Genomic DNA, 21,076 nt, shown 5'->3' on the forward strand with positions numbered 1-21,076 from the left:
CCCAGAGGACCCACTCTGATCAGTTTGCTATGCTCCTTCCAGATGTTTCTGGACATTGTAAACATGCAACAGATAATTACAACAGGCTGATTCCGTGTCAGGTTCTGGGGACATGCGTTCCCTCCCCTCATGGAGCTCTCAGGACCTGCTGGAGGAGACTCAAACAAATGAGAGGATCAGGGAGGGCTTCCTGGAAAAGGTGGTGCTTGACCTAAAGCTGTAGGATAGAAGAAATTAACTGAGGAGGAAGAACACACCAAGCAGGAGAGGGCCACATGGGCAAAGGCCCCCAGGGCCCTGAGGACCTGAGAGAAACCAGTGTGGCTGGAATCCTGAGGTGAGGGCCAGGGTGGAGAGACGTTCAGTCTTGGGCTTTATTCAGGGGACAAGGACCCTGGTGAGTCTGAGAGAGGAGTGACACGCCCTGTTTTATATTTTAAAAGCTCCCTCTGGCTGCTGTGTGGAGGATGGATTGAAGAGGGGGCCAGAACGGAAGAGCGAGGGGGAAGAGAAGCCCGAGTAGAGCTTCAGAGTGGAAGGGAGGGTGACCAGGAAACGGTCCACACGGACCTGTTTAGCAAACCCTTAGGTGGGCTTTCCCTGAGCCAGTCCCTATTTTAAGCCCTTCACTGTCAGTCAGCCCCCACAACAATCGTACGATGTGTCTACCCTTACCCCCATTTTGCAGAAGATACAGACGCGCAGAGGCGAAGCCACTTGCGGGTTTTACCCACCAGGTGGCGCGCTTGTGCTCCTGCCGTTTGCTCTGTTGACCCTGTAACGGTGCGGGACCTGCCCTCGGTGGGCGCGCGCAGCCCCTCCCGTTCTGTTCCTGGCTGTGTAGTACTCCACGCTGGCCGTCATTCGCTCAGCCCTTACCCGGTGCAAATGACCCCTTGGGTGGCTCCTTACTCCGCAGTGGCCGCCTCTCCGGGAGGTGGGGAGTCGCGGAGGTGAACGGTGTTGTTGGAATTCTGCATTGCGCGGCTCTTGCCGCCCTAAAGGCTGGAGTTTGCTCCCCTTTTCCAGACAGGGAAGCTGAGGGCCTGGAGAGGGGCTGGCGGAGGGCCGAGCTCTCGGACTGGCTAGCGCGCGGGCCGGGCTGGAAGGGGGCCTCGGCGGTCCTCCGGGCGGGGGCGGGGGGCGGAGCCGCGGGGGGCGGGGCCCTCAGCCTCCGCGCCGGCGCCGATGGGCGGGCGCCCCACCTTCCTGTCCCCCGAAGTCCGCGGCGGTGGCGTCCAGAGCCCGCAGCCGCATAGAGCCGGAGCCGAACGGGTGGCGGCGCCATGGCGTGCGCGGGGCTGCTCACCGTGTGCCTGATCCGGCCGCCTGCCCCGGAGCCCCCGCGCCCCCCCGCGCCCGCGCCGGCCGCCGGGCCCGCAGGACACGCGCTCTTCCAAGACGTGAGTGGGGAGCGGGCTGGGGGCGCCGGCGCTGTGGCCCTGGGGGTGGTGTCTCTCGCGGTGTCTCTCCAGGTCTGTGTCGTATCTCTCCCTGTGTCTCCCTGCACTCTGTCTCTCACTGTCTCTCCCTGTCCCCGTCTCTGCGGCTTTTCCCTGCTTTTCCCTGTCTCTATGTCCGTCTCTCTTCCTCCAGGTCTGTTGGGGGCCCTGCCTCTGCCTCTGGGTCTCTGCCTCTCTCACTTTCTCTCTCTGACCCTGCTGTCTCTGTTTCCGTGTGTCTCCCTTATCTTTATCTCGCAGCCTTTGTGTCCCATTCTGTCTCTCATTCTTTTTTTTTTTTAAACATCTTTATTGAAGTATAATTGCTTTACAATGGTGTGTTACTTTCTGCTTTATAACAAAGTGAATCAGTTATACATATACATATGTTCCCATATCTCTCCCCTCTTGCATCTCCCTCCCTCCCACCCTCCCTATCCCACCCCTCTAGGTGGTCACAAAGCACCGAGCTGATCTCCCTGTGCTATGCGGCTGCTTCCCACTAGCCTGTCTCTCATTCTTTCTCTCCTTATCTCTCCTTGTCCCTGGTTCAGTGTCACTGTCCCTCCTGCCCCCCAACCCAGAACCACCCCATGTATGTGTCTGGCCGGGGTGGGGGGGACGGGCTGTCGACCCTTGATCACAGGAGCAGGCACGGTGCCCCGAGGCCGGGTTGACCCAGGCCGGGGGGCCTGGAAGAGGAAGCAGTCCCCTGACTCCTGACCTGGTGCTGACCCCAGAGTCCCTTAGATCCAACCCAAGGATCCCACAGTTGGTCGGGGCTGCCCACAGTCATTCTCTGTGGTCTGTACACCCTCTCCTGACTGGCAGGTGGCCCTGCAGCCCCTATGGACACCAGCGTGGAGCAGCCTGGCCTGACCTCGGTCACTGCCCTGAGCCCCTTCCCCACCTTTCACCCCAGCCCTCAGCCCGTCCTGTGCCTCTCATGCCCCCACTCCCAGAGGTCCCTGCCAGTGGGAAAGGCTGTACTCCTGCCCCCTCCCCACTGTCCCTAGTGACTCAGCACTTGGCCACAGTCCTCCCGGCTGGAAGGGACCTGACCCTCCCACTTCCCAGATGGAAAAACCAAGGCCTGGAGGGTTAGGGATATGTCTGAGATCACACATGGAGGCAGGGGCACACTAGGGTGTGGCCCTAGGTGTCCTCATTCTCAGCTTAGTACCCCTCCCCCACTCTCACCCCCCTGTATCTCTAGGCTACTGGGCTGCTGTGTGGACCCCGAGCCAGTGGCAGACCTTCTCTGAGTCAGGCTTCTGGCTAGGGATTACATTCATCCCCGAGCCTCACTGACCCAAGAAAACAGCCAGAGGGAAGAGGTATTCAGGACCTGGAGCTGATAGGGGCTCTCTGTCCAGGCTTTGGCCTGCCCCTCCTTGCCAGGCCTGCTGGTCTCCTATTTGCTGGGCTGCTTTGGGTGACCTGGGGGTCTCTGGTCCCTAGGGGAGACAGGGACCAAGTCTTGACTCTGCTCCACTCTTGCTGCCTCTGTTGCCCTTCCTGTCTGCTTCTCCATGAATACAGTCTGTCCACCCTTGCACTACACACACACACACACACACACACACGCACACAGGCCTGCCCAAGACCCTCATACTGAGTCGGCCTCATAGGAAGCCCCAGCCCTGGAAGGGTTAACCCTGGGCTGCTCCCCTGTGTGCTAGTGGGAAAGTAGGCACCCACAAAGAAAGGACTAGCTACTGCCTGCATGTCAGGGTCTTCAACAAGCTCACAGAGACACAGCCTGGAGTGGGCAGAGTCTGGGACAGACCATAACCACACAGCAGAGTTGGGGATCAGGTCTGGGATGGGTGCCCAGGATACTCAGGCCGCATCTTGGCCCATCTCCCCACCTTCCTCAAGCTGGGACCGTTCGAGGGCTGATGCATCAGACAGAACTTGGGACTGACTCTGGGTGTGGGAGGTGAAGGTGCAGAGAGCTGGCTTGGAGCACCCCCCACAAGGCCAGGCCCGCAGGAGAAGTGAGCAAGCAGTGGGGCCCGCTGTGTGCTCTTCCTGTGCTCACCTTGCTGGAAAAGCTCCTGCAGGGCCGAGCTGGGCAGGGAGCTGGGACCATGCTGGGCAGGAGGAAGGGAGACGCAGGGGGCAGGCCAGCCAGCTGGGGCTCTGTTGAGTTGGGTGGGGGCCTCTTGCCTCCCAGCTCCCAGCTCCCATCCATGCTCTTTTGTCCTTTAGGTTTTCCGCAGAGCAGACAAGAATGGTGAGTGTGGCTTCCCCTGGGTCCCACAGTGGGGGGACGGGTGACGGACATCGGGTAGGCTCAGGGGAGGGTTGGGGGTTTGAGGGCACAGTCTAGAATGGAGAAAAATCTTGAGAGGACCCAAATCAGGAGAATGAACCCAGGTGTCCTTCTCGGAGGAAGTGTTGTTTTGAATCAAGTGTGGCAGGATGGAGAGTGGAGGACATGTAACTTAGCCAGAGGCTGGAGGTGGGGGCTTATTTTCATGCAGTGCCCTGGCACACTGAGGGGTACTTCTCATATATGACCTTATGTTGTCCTCACAACGGCAAGCTAGTGAGAATTCTTCACCCCATTTCACAGACAAAGGAGCAGGGGCCCAGAGAGGTAAAGCAGGCTGCCTGAGGTGGTGGGCCTTGAACCCAGGTCTAACGTGATGCTTGGTCCCAGGCTCCCTGTGTGAGGGGCTTGGAAGGGTGCAGTCATGGAGATGAGGCCCTGTGGGGGATTTTATCTTAGATTTTTAGAGTGCTCAGTAACTTTCCACATTACCAACCATCTGGACACAGGGAGGGCTTGGGCAGGATAAAGCTAGGTCCAGGGAATCAGCTCCTCCTGCCCTGAGTCCTGGGCAGTCTCAGACTCTGGTCTGGCAAAACCTTGAAAGCTAAAGCAGGAGCCATTAGGGGACCCTGCAGGCAGGTTGCTGCGCATAGATGACTCAGAGCAGCCCACGGTGCCTTGATTGGCCAGTGGAGGGTCTGAGCTGAGACAGCCCGTCAGCCTTGACCTCACTTTCAGCTGGGGGCTTCAGACCTGTTTATGTTTCAGCCTCCTTGAGAGAGGCTTGTGTCCCCACCCGTTGCCCCTTCTCCCTGGGTCTCTTCAAATTGGTGGAGACCATTTGTTCCAACCGGTTGATCAGGGCACATGGTCTCATTTGGATCACAGCATCTTGTCTGGGGAAGTTCAGACCCTCCCCCAGCTCCACTCTCCCCACCCCATCTGCTTAGAGACCTCACAGGTAACGCCCTAGGCCTCTGCTACATGTCCCCTGTGTTGGGGAGGTCTTTCCCTCCTGAGCCGGCCTGCTGCTACTTACAGGGGCTCCACTCTTAGGAAAATCTTATCTGACTCCCTGTGGCTTCTCTGTGAAGGGCCTGGGTCCAGAGCACGGAGGTCCCCTCCACCCTGGAGCCACACTGGCCAGCATGTGGGGCAGAGACCCAGCCCCGAGTCCTCCAAGTGACATCTGGCCCTGCCATGATCTGACTGTGACCCAGGCTGTTGTTCATTTGTTTCTTCATTTGGCAAACATTGAGTCCGTACCCAGTGCCACATGTGTACTGCCCTGTCCCTTGGGTGCCTGCAAAGTGGGCCCTGTTGCCTTAAGTGGGCACCTCTGGGGGCCCCAGCCCTTTTGTCCCCAATGGCTAGGCCTCCCATCAAGCTCAGAATCCCATTCCACTTGGCTGGGTGGTTGTGAGATGCTGCAAAGCCTTCAGTGGGCCTGGATCTTGTGGCAGGGGTACAGCCAGGGTCAGGGATACTGACTCTGCTCTTTGTCCCCCCACCCCCCACTCCCAGATGATGGTAAGCTCTCATTTGAAGAATTCCAGAATTACTTTGCCGATGGGGTTCTCAGCCCCGGGGAGCTGCGAGAGCTGTTCAGCAGTATTGATGGGCATCCCGCTGAGTGAGTACTCGAGGGGGATGTGTGCGCCGCATGTAGATGTGAGGCCAGGCTGTCCCAACCCCACTGTGTCCCCTGCTGCTTTGGTTCCTTATGGAGGATGAGTGGGGCAGAGGGAGAGGGGTGCCAGGGCTCGGTGCCAACTTTACCCACCCACCTACCCCCTCCCTGGCTCCAGCCTTGCTCATCACACTGCTTCCAGCTGGGACCCCAAAATAGCCAGGCCTGAGTCACCACCTATGGTTCAGCCCACAGGTGCCCCCTCTTCCAACTCCCGCTTCCTGCAGGGACCAGAGGATGCCTGGGGACAGCTGGGCCCCGCCTGCTTCCACCCATGGATGCAGGTGCTTCCACATCTACAGGCCTTAGTGCGAGTTTGCTTGCCTTCTCTCCTGCTTCCTCACATGGGTGCACACACATGCACAGCTATCCCTCCCTCTCACTTCCCTTCCCCCCATCTCCTTAGAATAAATCCTAGGCTCCCATGCCCTCCCATGTTCTCAGGCTTGGGCTGGACCCTTTGTCTGCAGTGCTACCACCTCACCACCACCAGATACTCCAGTCAGATTTCTTCTCCTTCAAGGCCTAACTTAGGCAGCCCCGCCTCCAGGAAGCCCTCCCTGACCTACCAAGTAATACTCCATGCCTTCTCTGCATTTCTGCAGACCTGGGACCTGGCTCCCCCTTCCCAGCTCTAACTACTCCTCTCTGGCCTGTGTTCATATCTGCCTCCCTGGCCTGAAACCCCCTTGGAGGCAGACAGTGGGACTGAAATTTTGCCCTCAGAGAGTGTTTGGCGGGCTGATAGTACCCGTGCTCCCCCTCTCTGTCCACTGAGCAACTTAACCTGGGGTGGAGTCAGAAGTTGCCTCCTTGTCAGCCTGAGCTGGGCAGGAAGAGGAGAGGAACATTGGCTTCAAAGTCCCAGTTTACCAGGCCCACGTCAGCGGGTCTGAAGGGTGCCTTCTCTTTTCCCTGTAGCAATTTGGAAACGGAGAAGCTGTGTGGTGAGTAGGCCCATGGGAGCTCTTGTCTCCCGGGACCCCTGGGCAGGTGGGTGTGATGAGAGGCTGTTGCTGGTGTCCCATGGAACAGGATCGGCTGGGCTCAGGGTATGAGGCCTGGTTGGCTGCTGGGGAATTCCAGCTTGTAAATGGGGGGGTGGGGGTCCGGGAACCTTTGAGCACCTCCTCTGCCCTCAGACTACTTCTCTGAACACCTGGGCGTCTATCGGCCTGTGCTGGCTGCACTGGAGTCGCTGAACTGTGCAGTGCTCACTGCCATGGACACCACCAAGCTGGTGAGTGGAGGGGCTGATGCGGGGGGGCCCAAAATGAGGGCAGGGGGTGTCTGCTGTGCTGTGGCAGCCTCCACCACTGGGCTCAGGGCTGTGGAGCTAGAGGCCTGGGTTCTAATCCTGGCTCCCACTTTCTGGCTGTGCATCTTTACCTCTCTGGGCCTCAGTTTCCTCATCTGTAAACTGGGCATTATAATAGAACCTACCTCCAGACATTTGTTGTGACAATTAAACGAGAATGAAGGCAGAGGTTTTTGTCTGTCTTGTTCTCTACTCCATTCCCAGCACCGAGACCTCTGCCTGGCACGCAGTAGCCACGTCACACCTGGAGCTGCTGCTGCTGCTGTTTTTATTATTGACCAGACCTAACTGTTGTGGGGTATGAAGGCCAGCTCCCAGCAGGGATGGGCTGTGGGGGAGGGCACGCTCACACACATCCAGAGGCTCGTGCTGGCGTGTGGAGCTTGGTTGGGGGGGCAGCCTAAGGACATGCGTGAGTAGGCAGGCATGTGTGCACCCATGTGTTTGTGTCTGTGTATGGACACGTGCGCACAAGCATAAACAGTGCTCACGGCCCGGGCTCCAGGCCCTTGGATGGTATTTTAAAAACATCGAAAGGCACCCCTCCCTTTGTGTTCTTTTTAAGAAATGTCTCCACCTAAGCGGGTGAGGAGGGAACAGTGAGCAGGCCTGGGATTGTGCCTGACCTCACTTTGAGGCTCTCAGCAAGTTGATGATCAGCTGAGGACAGGGCTTCCCCTTCTGGTTGCTTTCACATGGGATTTAGTAGTTTTTCAAAGGGTCACCCCTTGGGGCCTGGCATGGGATGGGAATCCAAATGGTATATGATGAGGGGTTGGTATGTTATGATGAGTTCCATATCTGTGGCCTGGACACAAGTGGGGGCATCGCCTTCCTTGTTGCCATGGAAACAGGGCCCTGGGGGTGGGCCCCTAGACTGGCATTCTCTGAACTGGCACTGGTTAGTGGGGATTCAAACTGCAGGTCAAAGTAAGGGCCCCAGGGGTCCTGACCACCTCCTCCTGGCCCAGAAAGGGGTAGAGGGTGACCCATCACCACACGACTCTGCCAGCTCCAATCACTGAGCCTTTTATCTGGCACTCAATGCCTCTGATAGAGCTGCAGCTCAGCCTGCCAGGTGTCTGCCTCTGCACCCCCCCATCGTGGCACCACCCCCTCGAGTCCAACATGAGTCAGTTGAACACTTCGTGCACCAGCCTGGAGCCACATTCCTGGTACATGGCCCGGGTCATCCAGTGGCATTGGAAGGAACGCAGTGAGGCCACCATGGAGCCGCCTGTCCACACTGCTGTGCCACGCCCGGGCTTGGCCACCAGGCGAGGCTGCAGTGCCCCATAACCATGCCGCCGGCACTGGGCTTCCAGCTCCATCTCCAGGCGCTCAGTGAAGCCAGGGAAAAGCGTGGAGCCACCGGCCACCACCACGGTGTTGGCCAGCCGTGTCCGTAGTGTTGCGGGCATCCTCTGCAGTGCCCGGAAAGCCAGGGTGGGCAGTCCCGGCTCAGCCTGGCCTAGCAGACCCGGCTGGAAGATGGGTTCTGGGCAGCGGAAGCGCTCGCTGCTGAGGCAGACAGAGCACCCATTGCCTAAGTAGAAACTGACAGGATGGTGGCGGGCAGGGTTACGGAGGTCACCCTCGAAGTCCAGCGACACATAGCAGCAGTGCTTCTTGAGCTGTGTGATGACCTTGCGGGGCAGGGCATGCAGTCGTTGATCGGGGCAGGCTGCCACCAGCAGGTCCCGCAGGTAGCGCGACAGAGTACTGCCTGCCACGTCCAGCCGGAAGGTGGCCTCGTGCCACGAGTGGCCCGCATAGATGGGTGTGGCGTGGCACACGCCCGCGCCCGCCTCCAAGGCCAGCCCGCTGAACGCGCCGACAGAGCAGAGCGCCAGCAACGCGGTGCTGGCCATGTGGCACGCGGGCACTGCCAGGTCCTCGAACAGCAGCTCGGCCACCCTCTCGCGGCCCGCGGGCGGAGCCGACGGCGAGTCGCTCACCAGCACCGGCCACTGCTCTGGGCACACCCGCAGGCCGCCCACCAGCAGGCGCTCCCACAGCCCCTCCAGCGCCTCCCAGTCCACCACCACGCCGTGCTTGATGGGGTGCGCCCGCGCCACGCCGCCCGCCAGCTCGCAGCCGGGCGCCCCGGGCAGCACGGGCCGGTCCCAGCTGGGTACCAGGCTGGAGCTCTTCAGTACCAGGCGCGGCTGCTCCTCGCCCGCGAAGCCCGCCTTGGTGAAGCCCGAGCCCTGGTCCACCACCACCGCGACGCGGCCCAGCGAGGGCAGCCGGCGGACCCGGTGGCTCCCGGACAGCGACGCCACCTTCGGGCCGGCCACGCCCTTCAGCCCAAAGCTCCGCCCCCGGCGTGAGAACCCCGCCTCAGCTGGACTTGATGGAGGCCCGCCTTTCAGCTCTTGGCTCTGCCTCATGGGCCTTCGTCCCCGCCTTCTGGTCCTGAAGTCCCACTCTTCTGGCCGGAGTGGAGGTCTCTTTTCAGCTCTTGTCTCCGACCCTGGGCCTGAGGCCCGACCTTTGGTTCAAGTGTCAGTCTCCGCCCTAACTGGGCTCTGGCTCAGTCCCTCTTGGTCCTCCTCGGGCTCAAGGCCCCACCCCCCTCTCTGAGGACTCGCCTGGGCGGTGCGGCTCCGCCCTCTAAGCCCTTGCTGAGGTGGATGATGAGAGGGCCGCTTTAAGAGATTGAGAAGCCTCCAGGAGCAGCTCTGAGAATGAAGGGGCCTTGTGGCAATGTTTTCCAGACATATATCCCCCTTGGGGACCCAGGAGTCCAGCCCAGCCCTTGGCGGTCTCCTGGCACTTCTCAACTGGGCTTGACAGAAGTATTGTAGTTCCTGGTCGTGGAGTTGGGAGGGGGTGGTCAGAGAAGGAAGGAAAAGAACTTGGACTCATTGTGACCTCAGTTCTCAGCACCTGCTGTGCTTTCGCAGCCTCTACCCTGATGAAAACGCCCCAGACCCATCCTCTCTCCTGGGGCAGGGTCAAGGGCAGTGATTTTGACATCCAGGGGTCTGGCCTCAGCCGCTCAGTCCAACCAATTTGATTCCTTCCCCAAACCACTTCGGATTATCTGATGTGCGCTGGCCAAATGTGCGGCCCCTTCCCTCTCAACGCTGAAGAGAAAGCTCTTAATCATGGATCTCCAGCCCCCCTGAAGATCTCTGTGTGCTTAGCCTTCAAGGGCCCAGGTAGCCCACAAAGGGATCCTACCTTCAGGGGCTTACAAACGCGGACCTGAGTTTGTGACTCAGGTCTGAGGCTGACTCACTGTGCACTGAGCAAGTCCTAATCTCTCTCTGGGCTCAGTCAGTTCCTCCGAAAGGCGGTCGTCCTCACACACAGGAAATAGTCCACGTCTTGTCTCTGCAGAGTCTCTTTATTCTCTTTAGGATCATTCTGGTTGCAAGTTGAAGACCCATTCCGGTGAGCTTAAGCTAAAATACGGACTTTTATCACAAGGATCTTGTATGTCTTACTGGATACCAAGGCAAGGGTGAAATCAGGTTTTAGGAAAAGACTGGAATCAGGGCCTGACTGCTGGCCTGTGGGGGACCCAAGATGTGCACTGGCTCTGCGTTCTGTTTATATTCTTCTCAAGACTGGCTTCAGCCTGTGCACGTTCCTGTAGAAAACATAGTCTCCTACAGCTCCTAAATTACAGACCCAGGGAAGGGGCTGATAGGACCAGCTTGGGCCAATTGCTTATGCCAGGAGGTGTGGCCACATTGAGGAACGTGGTTGCCCTGATTGTAACCATGTGGATGGTAGGAAAGGGTCAGTTCTCACGAAGCAGCAGGGGAGATGCTATGGGTAGTACAGCCTCCAGCCTGATGCAGATGATGTCATGTTGACACTGACAAAAGTGTACCTTCAGCAGAAGCTGTGCCTGTGGTTTTAGTGAACTGGGACCTTCACTCCTGCTGCATCTGCCCCCAAAGGGGGCATTCTCATGTTGGTCTCCAGTGGAATGCAGGCTGCAGGTTTGGCAGGGCTGGAGGGAGTAGGGTCTGGAGCTGGGTTTGGGACCCAGGAGAGAGAGAAGCAGCTGGGTCCCGCCCACAGAAAGTGTGCAGGGCCTCTTGTGGGTGAATTAGGGAGGTGAACCTCGAATTGAAGACCACAAGTGGCAATATGGCCAGAGCAGGGGTGAGGGTGGAAGTCACTAAGAAGCCCTAGAGGCGAAGACCGAGGCTGGGGGTCTGGACCTGTACATCCCAGTAATAAGTTTGGGCGTTTCCCTGTGGGCAGCGGAGAACCAGTGTGAGCTTGTGAGCGGGAGCGTGAACTGCCCTACAGATCAGTGGTTTGGAAGAAGCCTTTGGTTGCAGTGTGGGGAAGAGGATGGGACAGGGTGATTTGGGAGACAAGTGACTGAGGTGCCTTGGGGGTTACCAAGCAGAGTGGGTTAGGAGGGAGGGGTCAGAGGACCAGGGACCCCAGCCTCTCCTCCTGGGTGCTCTCACAGGCAGAACGTGAGTCTAAGGCTCAAACTATGCTGACCATGAGACCTTCACAGTTCTTCCCCAAGGTAGTGGCTTTTTGCCTGGGACCTTCCCTCAGCTTAAGAAGGACCTGTGAGTGCTGGAGACTCTTGGAGCTGCCTGGCCTCTGCTGGATGCAGGCCCCTCCTCCTAGCGTGGCCAAGCCTGAGTTCTTCCATTGGGCCTGCAGAGCCGGCAGGATCTGACCCGGGCCTGGAGCTGGAGGGGAGAGGAGCAGCCTCCCTCCACTGTGGCAGGGTGCCCCCGCCCCCACCACCGCCAGCCCGGAATAGGGGTTCTGACTCTTGGGTCACAAGAAGGGAGGAGGCAAAAACAGCCTTGTCTCCAGGCCATGGCTGTGGCTCTGCCTTCAATACGCCTGTTCTCCCCCGTCTCGCTCAGGCCCTCAGTTTCCCCCACCCCAGCTCTACGCCCCGATGCCTCAGACAGGGCTACAGGCGCCAGGGTTGCTATGCGCTCTTTATTGGTATGGACTGTGGTCCGGAGGTCCGGGCCAGGCACTCAGTGCCGCGGGCGAGGGCCGCGGCGCCGCTTGCTCGGCTGCTCCTAGGCAGGGTCGCGTAGCCGCCCGCCTTGCTCTCGGTCAGCAGACGGGCGTTGAGCCACTGCCAACCATGCGCGGCCTTGGCCCCGCCCCCCTGCGCCGGGCCCGCCCCCGGGCCCACCCGCCACGCGGCGCCCCTCCTCCTGCAGCCGCGCGTCCAGCAGCAGCAGCAGCTTGACTAGGATCGTCTTCGTTGCGCACCCACGCGCGCCCTCCCGCCGCTCAGCGCCGTCGCCTGCACCTTGCAACGTGGGCGCCGCCGCCTGGGAGCCCACGGGGGCGCCCGCCGCGTCCTCACCCGGCCGCCTGGGCCGCGCGCCGGGGCCTGCCGTCGCCTCGGCTAGCTGCTGCCGCTTGTCCAGGGGGAAAAGCAGCACGATCTTGGTCTGGGGGTGGGGCAGGGGCGTGAGGGGACAGAGCGCGCCCCACCTTCCTATCGGGGACCCTCACCCACCCGGGTTCTGTCTCCCAGGACCCTGCCCCCTCTACGTTTCCGGGACTCCTGCCATCCTCCCAGCCCTGGCAGGGGGAGGTGGGGGAGGCAGGCACCCTGCCCCCCCTCGCCCGGAACCCTGCCTCCCCTCTGGAAACCCTCACCCCCGCCCCCGCCAGGCTGACCTCCTGAGACCTCACTCCGGTCACCTTTATGAAATCCGCTGCCTGCCCTCCCAGCCTCGATGCTGAGAGCCTCACCCACCCCGGCCCCGGTCCAGGGCCTCTGCCCACTTGAGGAGGGGCAATGGAAAGGGGGCATAAGGGAACTCCCTGTGCCCATAGCCCCAGTGGCACCAGCTAGGGCTGATTCGCCATGCCAGGACCTCCACCCATCTGTCCAGGGTTGGGAGAATCCCCTCCTGCTCCCCCTCCTAGGCTCCCAAGTCTCATCCACCTCCTGGTTTCTGGAATACCTGCTCTCCCTTCTGGGTTATTAGGATCCCATCCACACCCACATGGGTTCCTGGGATCCTCATCCTCAGAAGGGGTTCTCTAACCCCGTCCGTGCCCCACGAGGCCTAGAGTCCCAGCATCCCCTCCTGTCCACCTGTCCAGGTCCCCTGAACTCCGTCTGCCCCTTGCCCCCTGGGACTCACACTCGGCTTCTTCCACTTGAGGTGGTTGAAGAACTGCTGTTTCTGCCAGGCCTTGTCCATGTCAGGTGGGCTCTCCTTGCGGGCCTGCTTGGGCACTTTGGTCCTCTTGTGGGAACTGTTGTTTCCCATGGCAGGGCTGGTCACCACTGGGGGGCCCGGCCCATGCTGCCTCTGCCCTGCCCTCTGGCTGGGGGTCCCCTGCCCCGGCTCTGTCCCAGGGAGACCACATTGTGACCTCATGGGTCGACCTAACAAGCTCCAGGCTCCGAGCTGCTCCTCCCAGAACACACGGGCCAATCTCGGCTCCATTTACTCTGTCTGTGACTTCTGGCCTTGGTTTCTCAGCTGTAAAACTGGGCTAATGACATAAGTGAGGCGATGCTTGTAAGGTGCTTAGTGGTGAGGAGAGGAATTTCTGTGACCTGGGTTTGAATTCTGACTCTGCCGCTAACTAGTTGTGTGACCTTGGCCAAGGTAATCAACTTCTGTAGGCCTCAGTCTTTTCATATGCAAAATGGGGTCAATTATGTTTCCTGTAAATTATTACGAGGATTAAATGAAACTCTGTTTAGAAACAGGGCCTGATGCAGAATGGGTGCTTGTGTCAGCCAGGTTCTTTGGTTGTAAACAACAGAAACTGATCAGTCATCTTAAGCACCAGCAAGGGAATTTATTGGAAGGATTTCGGGAAGCTCAAAGAACGGCCAGGAAGTCTAGAGATCAGGCTTGGAGAAACCACTGGCCTGTCTGAGAATGAGAGGTCCCAGCCCCCACTCTGTCCCTGCCTATCTGATGGCTGAATTGAGGCAGGTCATGGGCAGAAGACGAAGCCCTTGATGTAGGGTGCCTCTGGAGCCCCTTGTGGAGGGGGGCACCACAGCTCCCCAGGACTCCCACCCTGTACTGCGTGTGTAGGTGGAGTGGGCAGGTTTCTTGTTAGTATTATGTTTGACAATAAAAACAATGGCAGTTCTTTATTGAGAACTTATGTGCCAGGTACTAGGCTGAGCCCTATGTAGGAGATAACTCACTGGAGCCTCTCAACAGCTCAGTGAGATGGCTATTACCATCCCTGTTTTATAGGTGAGGAAACTGAGGCACAAGGAGATGAAGGTAGCTGGGGAGTCTCTATGAGCATTCCAGGTGGGCAGCACAGGGCCTGGCACATGGTGGGCCTCCCTGTCTCTGCCTGCCTTGGCAAGGGCTGGGGGGAAATGGCAGTGTAGACGGGGATCAGTGCTGGGGTGTGTGTGTGAGGCCAGCGACCTGCCGTCTTGTATCTGCAGCTCCTAGTAAGAGGTGCTCAGTAAATGTTTGTTGCATGGATGAGTGAATGAATGAATGGATGAATGGATGAATACTAAGACTGTGAGTCTGGGGCCAGCTGGTGAGTATGGCGCCATATCACACTGTCATTTTGCCTCATGTGTCAAAATTGCCCTGCCCCACCCCACCCAGCCCAGTCTAGCTGTGCCTGCGGCCTCACTGGCTGAAGGTGGGAGCCCCAACAGGGAAAGGGCCTTGAGGGCCAGAGAATGGCAGATGCTTCTCTGTGAGCTGGCCTCATACCTCCCAGTAAGAGAGGCCAGGCCCAGACAAGGAGGGGGTCCGGGGTCTGCTCCCCACTGAGTCCCAGCGCCTTTCTGCTTATGCCAGGTCTGCATGTCCTCTGCTCTTTAGGCTGCCACTGTTGCTCTGATGAGCAGGGGATGGGGCGCAGGGGGCAGCTCCCCATTCAGAAATATACGCTTGGAGCCAGGAGATGCTGACCATGCCCCCTCTGCCCCCAGGAGTATGAGCGGGCCTCCAAAGTGGACCAGTTTGTGACACGCTTCCTATTGCGGGAGACGGTGAGCCAGCTCCAAGCCCTGCAGAGCTCGCTGGAGGGGGCGTCAGATACCCTGGAGGCCCAGGCCCATGGCCCACGGTGTGTGAGGAGCTCTGCCCACCTGCGGGTCCGGTTCATGAATGCCCCTTATCTCCATGTGTCAAGGCCCTCAGCTTTTATCATGTTCCATGTTCTAGCATCCTGGAGCCCAAATTCTTTTTTTTTTTTTAATTTATTTATTTATGGCTGTGTTGGGTCTTCGTTTCTGTGCGAGGGCTTTCTCTAGTTGTGGTAAGCGGGGGCCACTCTTCATCGCGGTGCGTGGGCCTCTCACTATCGCGGCCTCTCTTGTTGCGGAGCACAGGCTCCAGACGCGCAGGCTCAGTAATTGTGGCTCATGGGCCTAGTTGCTCCGCGGCATGTGGGATCTTCCCAGACCAGGGCTCGAACCCGTGTCCCCTGCATTGGCAGGCAGATTCTCAACCACTGCGCCACCAGGGAAGACCCCAAATTCTTGTTCTTAGGCAGGGAGGCCAAGAAGGGGTGAGCAGGGGTGGCTGGCTTTGAGGCTGGGCCTCAGTGTCCCGGGAAGCCTGTCTTACCCACCCAGGCCTGTGCTGGGGCCCCAGTGCTTGGCCCTGTGAGTCTGGGAGCAGTGGGCTGACCCTCCACTCCCCTCAGGTCAGATGAAGAGAGGGTGGAGGTGCAGAGCAGGCCCCGTGGCAGCCGGCGGGCAGGGCGCAGGGCCCTGCGGAGTGTCAGTCGGTCACCCACCTGGTCTCCTGGCTCCTCTGACACAGGTGTGCCTGCGGTGGGATGGGAGGGCACGGCATCCCCCAGGGCCCCAGTGTTTGCTCCTCCACTTTCCCTCAATTCATCCCAAGAAGCCCCCAGCCTGAGGGGGCCCGTGCCTGACCCCCAGGGCAGAGCTCAGAGGCTGAGATGCACTGGCGGCTCCAGATCAACCGTCTCCAGGAGCTCATCGACCAGCTGGAGTGCAAGGTGAGTGGCCGTGTGGCCAGTGCCCTGTGCCTGTGGACCTTTTGGGAATCCACCCAAGCCAGGCACACGCCAGGGAACTGGCCCACGCTCTGCGTCCCTCACAGGCCCCCCGGCTGGAACCCCTGCACGAAGAGGAGTTTACCAAGGGGCCCAACTCGGTGAGTGTGTGAGAGGGGCAGGCAGCTGGGTGTGGGAGTCCGGGAGGAGATCATGAAGTGAGGAGGCTCACGGGGCCAGCTGCCCCCAGCCTCTGTCTTGTACATATGCCCCCTTCTCCAGGCTTGACCCAGCCCTTGTCCCCTGGGCCTGGCAGGCAGGTGCTGGGTTCTGGCCCTTGCTCTGTGACCCTGCAGAACTCTGTCCTTCCCTGGGCATCAGTGTCCCTTGTCTACAGTTCTGAAAGCTGGGTCTGGAGCAGTGTGGACAGAGGCTAAAGGGGGCAGGAGGAAGGGGTGCCATACTGCAGGAGAGTGGGACGGTGGCTGGATCAAGGCAGCAACCCTGGCGATGGGAAGAGGAGGATGGAGTCAGGGAAGCTGGGGGCCAGGCTGGGGCAGCAGCCCGACCTCAGGGTTGGCTGGGTCTGGTGCAGGCCAAGAAGGGCGGGGTCGTCCTGGAGGCCACAGCAGTCCCTCACCCCATGCCCTGCCCTACCCCACCCCAGCTGACCAGGCTGCCTCTCTTGCCAGCACATCCTCGTGGCCCAAAGGCAGGTGCAGGTGGCAGAGGAAGCCCTGCAGGACTTCCACCATGCCCTGTGCTGCTACGTGGACTTCACAGGGGCCCAGAGCCATTGCCTGCAGTGAGTCCTCAGCCGGGTGGTGGGCCGGCCAGGGTCGGGGTGGGGGGTGAGCACGAGGAATGCTGGGACTGAGCGTCCTGGGCCAGGGCTCTCGTTAGACACCCCTGGCTAGGTGGGCAGAGGTGGTGGCAGCCCAGGCCTGGCCTGGCCGTCTCTTTGGCCCTGCAGTGTGTCTGCCCAGAAGATGCTGGACAATGCCTCCTTCACCCTGTACGAGTTCTGGCAGGATGAGGCCTCCTGGAGAAGGTATGAGTGGTGGTCTAACAGCTAATGTTTATTGAGTATGTGCCCTGGAGTGAGTCAAGCCTGGGTTCAAATCATCCTCTCCTATTCACTGGCTGTGTGACCTCAGGAGAGTTACCCCTCTGAGCCCCAGTGGCCTCCTTCTCAAAATGGGAGTGATCATAGTTCCATCCTCTTATCACCTAAATGAGATGACATGTAAAGAACTGAACACAGTGCCAGGTACAAGGTAGGTGCTCAATGAATACACACATTTACCACTGGGCCACACCCTATGGCATAGGGCCTATGCCACACGCCTTGTGTGTTATTTCATGTAATCCTCCCAGTATCCCATTGAAGTGGACACTATTGTCCCCATTTCACAGAGGAGAAAACTGAGGCTCAGAGCCACTATGAGGAAGGACTCAGATCTGAATCCAGGCAGCAGGACTGGGTGGGAGTGGGGAGCTTTTAACCATGTGGTCCTGATCCTTGGGGACCAGCTCCAGCCTTGGTCCACTCTGCGGCCCTCCCCAGGCACCAGCAGTCCGCCTGCAGTAAGGCCTTCCAGCGCATCCTCATTGACCACCTGCAGGCTCCAGACACCCTCACCACTGTGTTCTTCCCAGGTGGGCTTCAGCTCCCAACGCTCTCCACAGCCCTGGGAACTGGTGGGAAGGGCAGTGGGCACCTGATGGCCTCTGACTCCCCACCTCTGACCCTCAGCATCCTGGTGGATTATGAATAATAACTGAGCCTGACCTGCATAAGCCAAGGACCCTGGAGCCCTGCCTGTCTCCTTCTGGAGCTTCTGGACTGGTCAGCTCAGCTCAAGACCAAGAACGCTGCCACCTCCTATACCTGGGGCCTGGCTCTCAGAGGCTTCCCCTCCCAGAGCCAGCTGGCGGAGAATCTCTCAGCCCAGGGATCAGAGACTGGGCTGCTTGCTTTGTATTTCTTTCTTTAACAGTGTATTTTATTGCTCATAGCTTTGGCCTCTGAGGCACTCTGGCATCTGTCTGGCTCAGGAGGCCTGGATTCTGGTCCCCTCTGCCCCTGCCTTGCTGTGTGACCCAGGGCAGGTCCCTTCCCTCTCTAAGTGGGCCTTGGGCTGTCTGGCTACCTAGTGGGTGCCTGCTTTCTGCTTGCTATCTTGGGGCCAGGCTTCTGCTCTTCCCCAACCAGCAGCAGAACCAGGGCTGATGCTCAGGGACTGTCCATACCCCCGAACCTCGACTCCCGAGGCTGGGCTGGATCAGTCTGCAGTCTGCAAGGACCTGGGTGTCCCCATCACCCTCCTGGGCTGGCAGGCTCCTGACTCTTTCAGCACCTGTGGCTGCACCAGAGCCCTCTGCAGGATCCTGGGTTGGTTTGCATGCCATTTGCATATCATTTGCATGCTCATGCCCACCCATACTAAGGGCACTATGGGAAGCCCCAAGGTGACCTTGCTAAGTAGCAATAATTTGGCTCCAGAGTCACCTGCTGCCCCCAGATACCTCTGAACCCCAGCCCAGGACCCCAGCACAGAGGCAATAAAGGCAGTAGTCACCTCTGGCATCGTGTCCTCTCTCTCCCTTGGCAAGAAGGCCAGGCCCCCATTCCTGCTGATAGTGGGAACTTAATCATGGCCAATCCAGGTTTCCTCAATTCAGGTTCCTCTCACCCCACAAACCCTGGTTCTAGGGTCTTTCCTGGGAAAGGAGAATGGACATGGGCTCTGCCTTAATCCACCCCAGATCCTGGGGGTTCTAGCTTCACCCCCCCTTCCTTTGCCAACAGGGTGTGGTATGGAGCTGGGGACAGGCCACAGAGCCCTCTCAGGGTCCCAAATAGCATGGCCGATCCCTGTGAGAAGACCTGTCCCCAGACAGAACCTCCCCCGCCCTTCCAGGCTGGATTTGTCACCACCCCTACCACCTGACAGAGCCATAGGGCAGTTCCAGGAGAACAGTGGCTGAGTCGGTCCTACCAGCTACTGGTGGACCCTCCTTTGAGCCATCCTGGGGGAAGGGACTTGGGGCGTGGAGGGAGGTGACCAACATGGAGGGAGGTGAGAGGTGGCTACATAGGATGCGGGCTCTAAAGGGGAGGCATGTAGCACCACAAGGGCAGAGGCTGGCCTCTGACCTGGTCTGGAGGGTGTTGGGGTCAGGAGTTTTCAGGCAGAAGAAATGCACAGGTTCAGCCTCTGAGGGGGAGGAGAGCTTGCCTCATAGAACTGAAGGAAGCCCAGAGGCGGGCTGAGGCCAAGGCGGGGAGGCAGCAGGGCCTCAAAGGCACTTCGTCTTGAGGAAGCTGTGGTAGGTTTTTGTTTTTTTTTTAAGTATTTATTTTATTTATTTATTTATGGCTGTGCTGGGTCTTCGTTTCTGTGCGAGGGCTCTCTCCAGTTGCGGCCAGCAGGGGCCACTCTTCATCGCGGTGCGCGGGCCTCTCTCTATCGCGGCCTCTCTTGTTGCGGAGCACAGGCTTCAGACGCGCAGGCTCAGTAGTTGTGTCTCACGGGCCTAGTTGCTCCGCGGCATGTGGGATCCTCCCAGACCAGGGCTCGAACCCGTGTCCCCTGCATTGGCAGGGGGATTCTCAACCACCGCGCCACCGGGGAAGCCCTGTGGTAGGTTTTAAGGGGTGACTGGCCAGTGGGCCGAGTGACATTTCACCAATGCGCTTGACTACCCTGGTGGTGCCAGGTCGTGGCTGGGCCCTGAGGCATGGCCAGGAAGGCAGCTCAGGGTAGATGTCCTAGTTTGGGAGGTTTCTTCCCAGTGACCCCTGTAGGAGTTCAGACTTGGCAGAGACAGACAGAGCTGCTCCCACTGGCCTAGCCACCCAGGCCAAAGAACCAGCACGGGGGTCCCTGGGGGCTCCTCGGCCAGCACTACACCAGGCTGCACCATGCCACCCCACTTCCTAGACTCTTGGCAGTTCCTAGAAAGTGCTGCCAGCACCTGACTCTCTCAGGTCTGGGTGGCTGGAGGAGGTGTCAGTATGTCTTTGCTAGAGAAGAAGGCCATCCAGGAGGAAATAATCCTGCTTTCTGTCCTGTGTTCTAATTCCTTCCGTCCTGTTTCCTTTACGAAAACAGTACCAACAGCAAACCCTCAAAACTAAAAAACTTCCCATTGCCTTCTTTGAACAAAGATGCTGAAATTCTTAAGCTCAAGCTGACACCTCTTAAGTGGGTGCCACCCTTTGCCTGTCTCATCTCACCCTGCAATGGAGTTCTGAGAGTTAACACTTTTTTTTTAAAGATGGGCTGCATCTTCCCTTCCTTGCTGAAGGCTTGGAGGTGCCAGGGAGGGTCCTGCAGGTGGAGGGGACAGTGTCCGTCCTACAGGGTTGGGGAAGGCCTCTTGGAGATGGTGATGTTGGGTTTGAGCTGTGAAAGAATAGTGTAGCGGTCTCCACACAGATGTGAGGGGCAGACAGGCAGGGAGAACGCTGCGGACAAAGGGAGCAGAAGGAGGAACTGCAGAGTGTAAGGGGTGGGAGGCGAGTGGGGGGCCAGGCCAGAGGGAGTTTGAATGATGTCTTGCAGGTAACGGGGAGGCGGGGGGTTGCCACACAGGGGAGTGCTGTGGGCGGGTGTGGAGCTGGGCTGCAGACAGGAGCCTGGAGTTACAGCTACAGGGAGAAGAAAGATCTGAGCTGGGGCTACGGGGGTACTGAGGGCCCCAGGCCTTTAGGTGTGTCTACCTATCTCTCGCAAGCCCACATTCATTTCCATGCTGCCATCCCCCCAGGCCCCCAGGTCTTGGCCACCATCATCTCTGGCCTGAAAGACTATGGCAGCCTCTTCACTGGGCTTCCCTTCTGTACTCCATCCCGCAACAGTCCATTCCCCATAAAGGAACAGAAAGAAGGGGTTTTCAAAACATCACCGTGGTGACCATACTCCTCTGGCTAAGACCCTTCAATGGCACCCCCCTACCTTTAGCACCAAGATCAAGTTTGACTTCTTGACTTGGCATTCAAGGCCCTTAGCAATCAATACCCACTCGCATTATGTGCAGCTTCATCCCCCTAAAACACTCCAGCTGAGCTGGGCTATTCGCAACCTCAGTCCCTAGGTTTGCAACTCCCCTCTAGAACTTTGTTCCCTCGCATCCTCTACCACATCCACTCTAGAATTGCCTCCTTAGGACTTCCCTGGTGGCGCAGTGGTTAAGAATCCGCCTGCCAATGCTGGGGACACGGGTTCGAGCCCTGGTCAGGGAAGATCCCACGTGCCGCAGGGCAACTAAGCCTGTTCGCCATAACTACTGAGCCTGCGCTCTAGAACTTGCGAGCCACAACTACTGACCATGCGCCTAGAGCCCATGCTCCGCAACAAGAGAAGCCACAGCAATGAGAAGGCCACGCACCACAA

At 59.0% G+C, this 21,076-nt stretch overlaps 3 protein-coding genes across 3 annotated transcripts; 1 reads left to right on the plus strand and 2 right to left on the minus strand.

Moving 5' to 3' along the window:
• Positions 1–1,286: 1,286 nt before the first annotated feature.
• On the plus strand, positions 1,287–18,051 carry NECAB3 (N-terminal EF-hand calcium binding protein 3). Its single transcript, XM_061208913.1, has 13 exons — positions 1,287–1,403; positions 3,657–3,681; positions 5,248–5,356; positions 6,335–6,360; positions 6,556–6,653; positions 14,638–14,774; positions 15,357–15,475; positions 15,598–15,677; positions 15,782–15,835; positions 16,367–16,479; positions 16,648–16,725; positions 17,242–17,333; positions 17,431–18,051. The coding sequence occupies exons 1-13, from the start codon at positions 1,287–1,289 to the stop codon at positions 17,457–17,459; spliced, it is 1,077 nt and encodes a 358-aa protein (XP_061064896.1). The 3' UTR covers positions 17,460–18,051.
• Positions 7,865–9,124, minus strand: ACTL10 (actin like 10). The gene has a single exon (XM_061208783.1). It carries the CDS (start codon positions 9,122–9,124, stop codon positions 7,865–7,867), a length of 1,260 nt encoding a protein of 419 aa, XP_061064766.1.
• C13H20orf144 (chromosome 13 C20orf144 homolog) lies at positions 11,662–12,976 on the minus strand. Its single transcript, XM_061208784.1, has 3 exons — positions 12,848–12,976; positions 11,958–12,142; positions 11,662–11,899 (listed from the first exon to the last, which is right to left on the minus strand). Exons 1-3 carry the CDS (start codon positions 12,974–12,976, stop codon positions 11,662–11,664), a joined length of 552 nt encoding a protein of 183 aa, XP_061064767.1.
• Positions 18,052–21,076: the final 3,025 nt, after the last annotated feature.

Source organism: Eubalaena glacialis, chromosome 13 (assembly GCF_028564815.1).
Source record: "Eubalaena glacialis isolate mEubGla1 chromosome 13, mEubGla1.1.hap2.+ XY, whole genome shotgun sequence".
NCBI lineage: Eukaryota > Metazoa > Chordata > Mammalia > Artiodactyla > Balaenidae > Eubalaena > Eubalaena glacialis.

Excerpts from the sequence above, each read along its gene's own strand:
- NECAB3 (XM_061208913.1), top strand. The coding sequence starts at position 1,287 with ATGGCGTGCGCGGGGCTGCTCACCGTGTGCCTGATCCGGCCGCCTGCC. Across the intron at positions 3,682-5,247 it reads CCGCAGAGCAGACAAGAATG|ATGATGGTAAGCTCTCATTT; the intron begins GTGAGTGTGGCT and ends CCCCACTCCCAG. Across the intron at positions 16,480-16,647 it reads GCCCAGAGCCATTGCCTGCA|TGTGTCTGCCCAGAAGATGC; the intron begins GTGAGTCCTCAG and ends TTGGCCCTGCAG.
- ACTL10 (XM_061208783.1), bottom strand. The coding sequence starts at position 9,124 with ATGAGGCAGAGCCAAGAGCTGAAAGGCGGGCCTCCATCAAGTCCAGCT.
- C13H20orf144 (XM_061208784.1), bottom strand. The coding sequence starts at position 12,976 with ATGGGAAACAACAGTTCCCACAAGAGGACCAAAGTGCCCAAGCAGGCC. Across the intron at positions 12,143-12,847 it reads TCAAGTGGAAGAAGCCGAGT|ACCAAGATCGTGCTGCTTTT; the intron begins GTGAGTCCCAGG and ends CCCCACCCCCAG. Across the intron at positions 11,900-11,957 it reads CGGCGGGAGGGCGCGCGTGG|GAGGAGGGGCGCCGCGTGGC; the intron begins GTGCGCAACGAA and ends GCGCGGCTGCAG.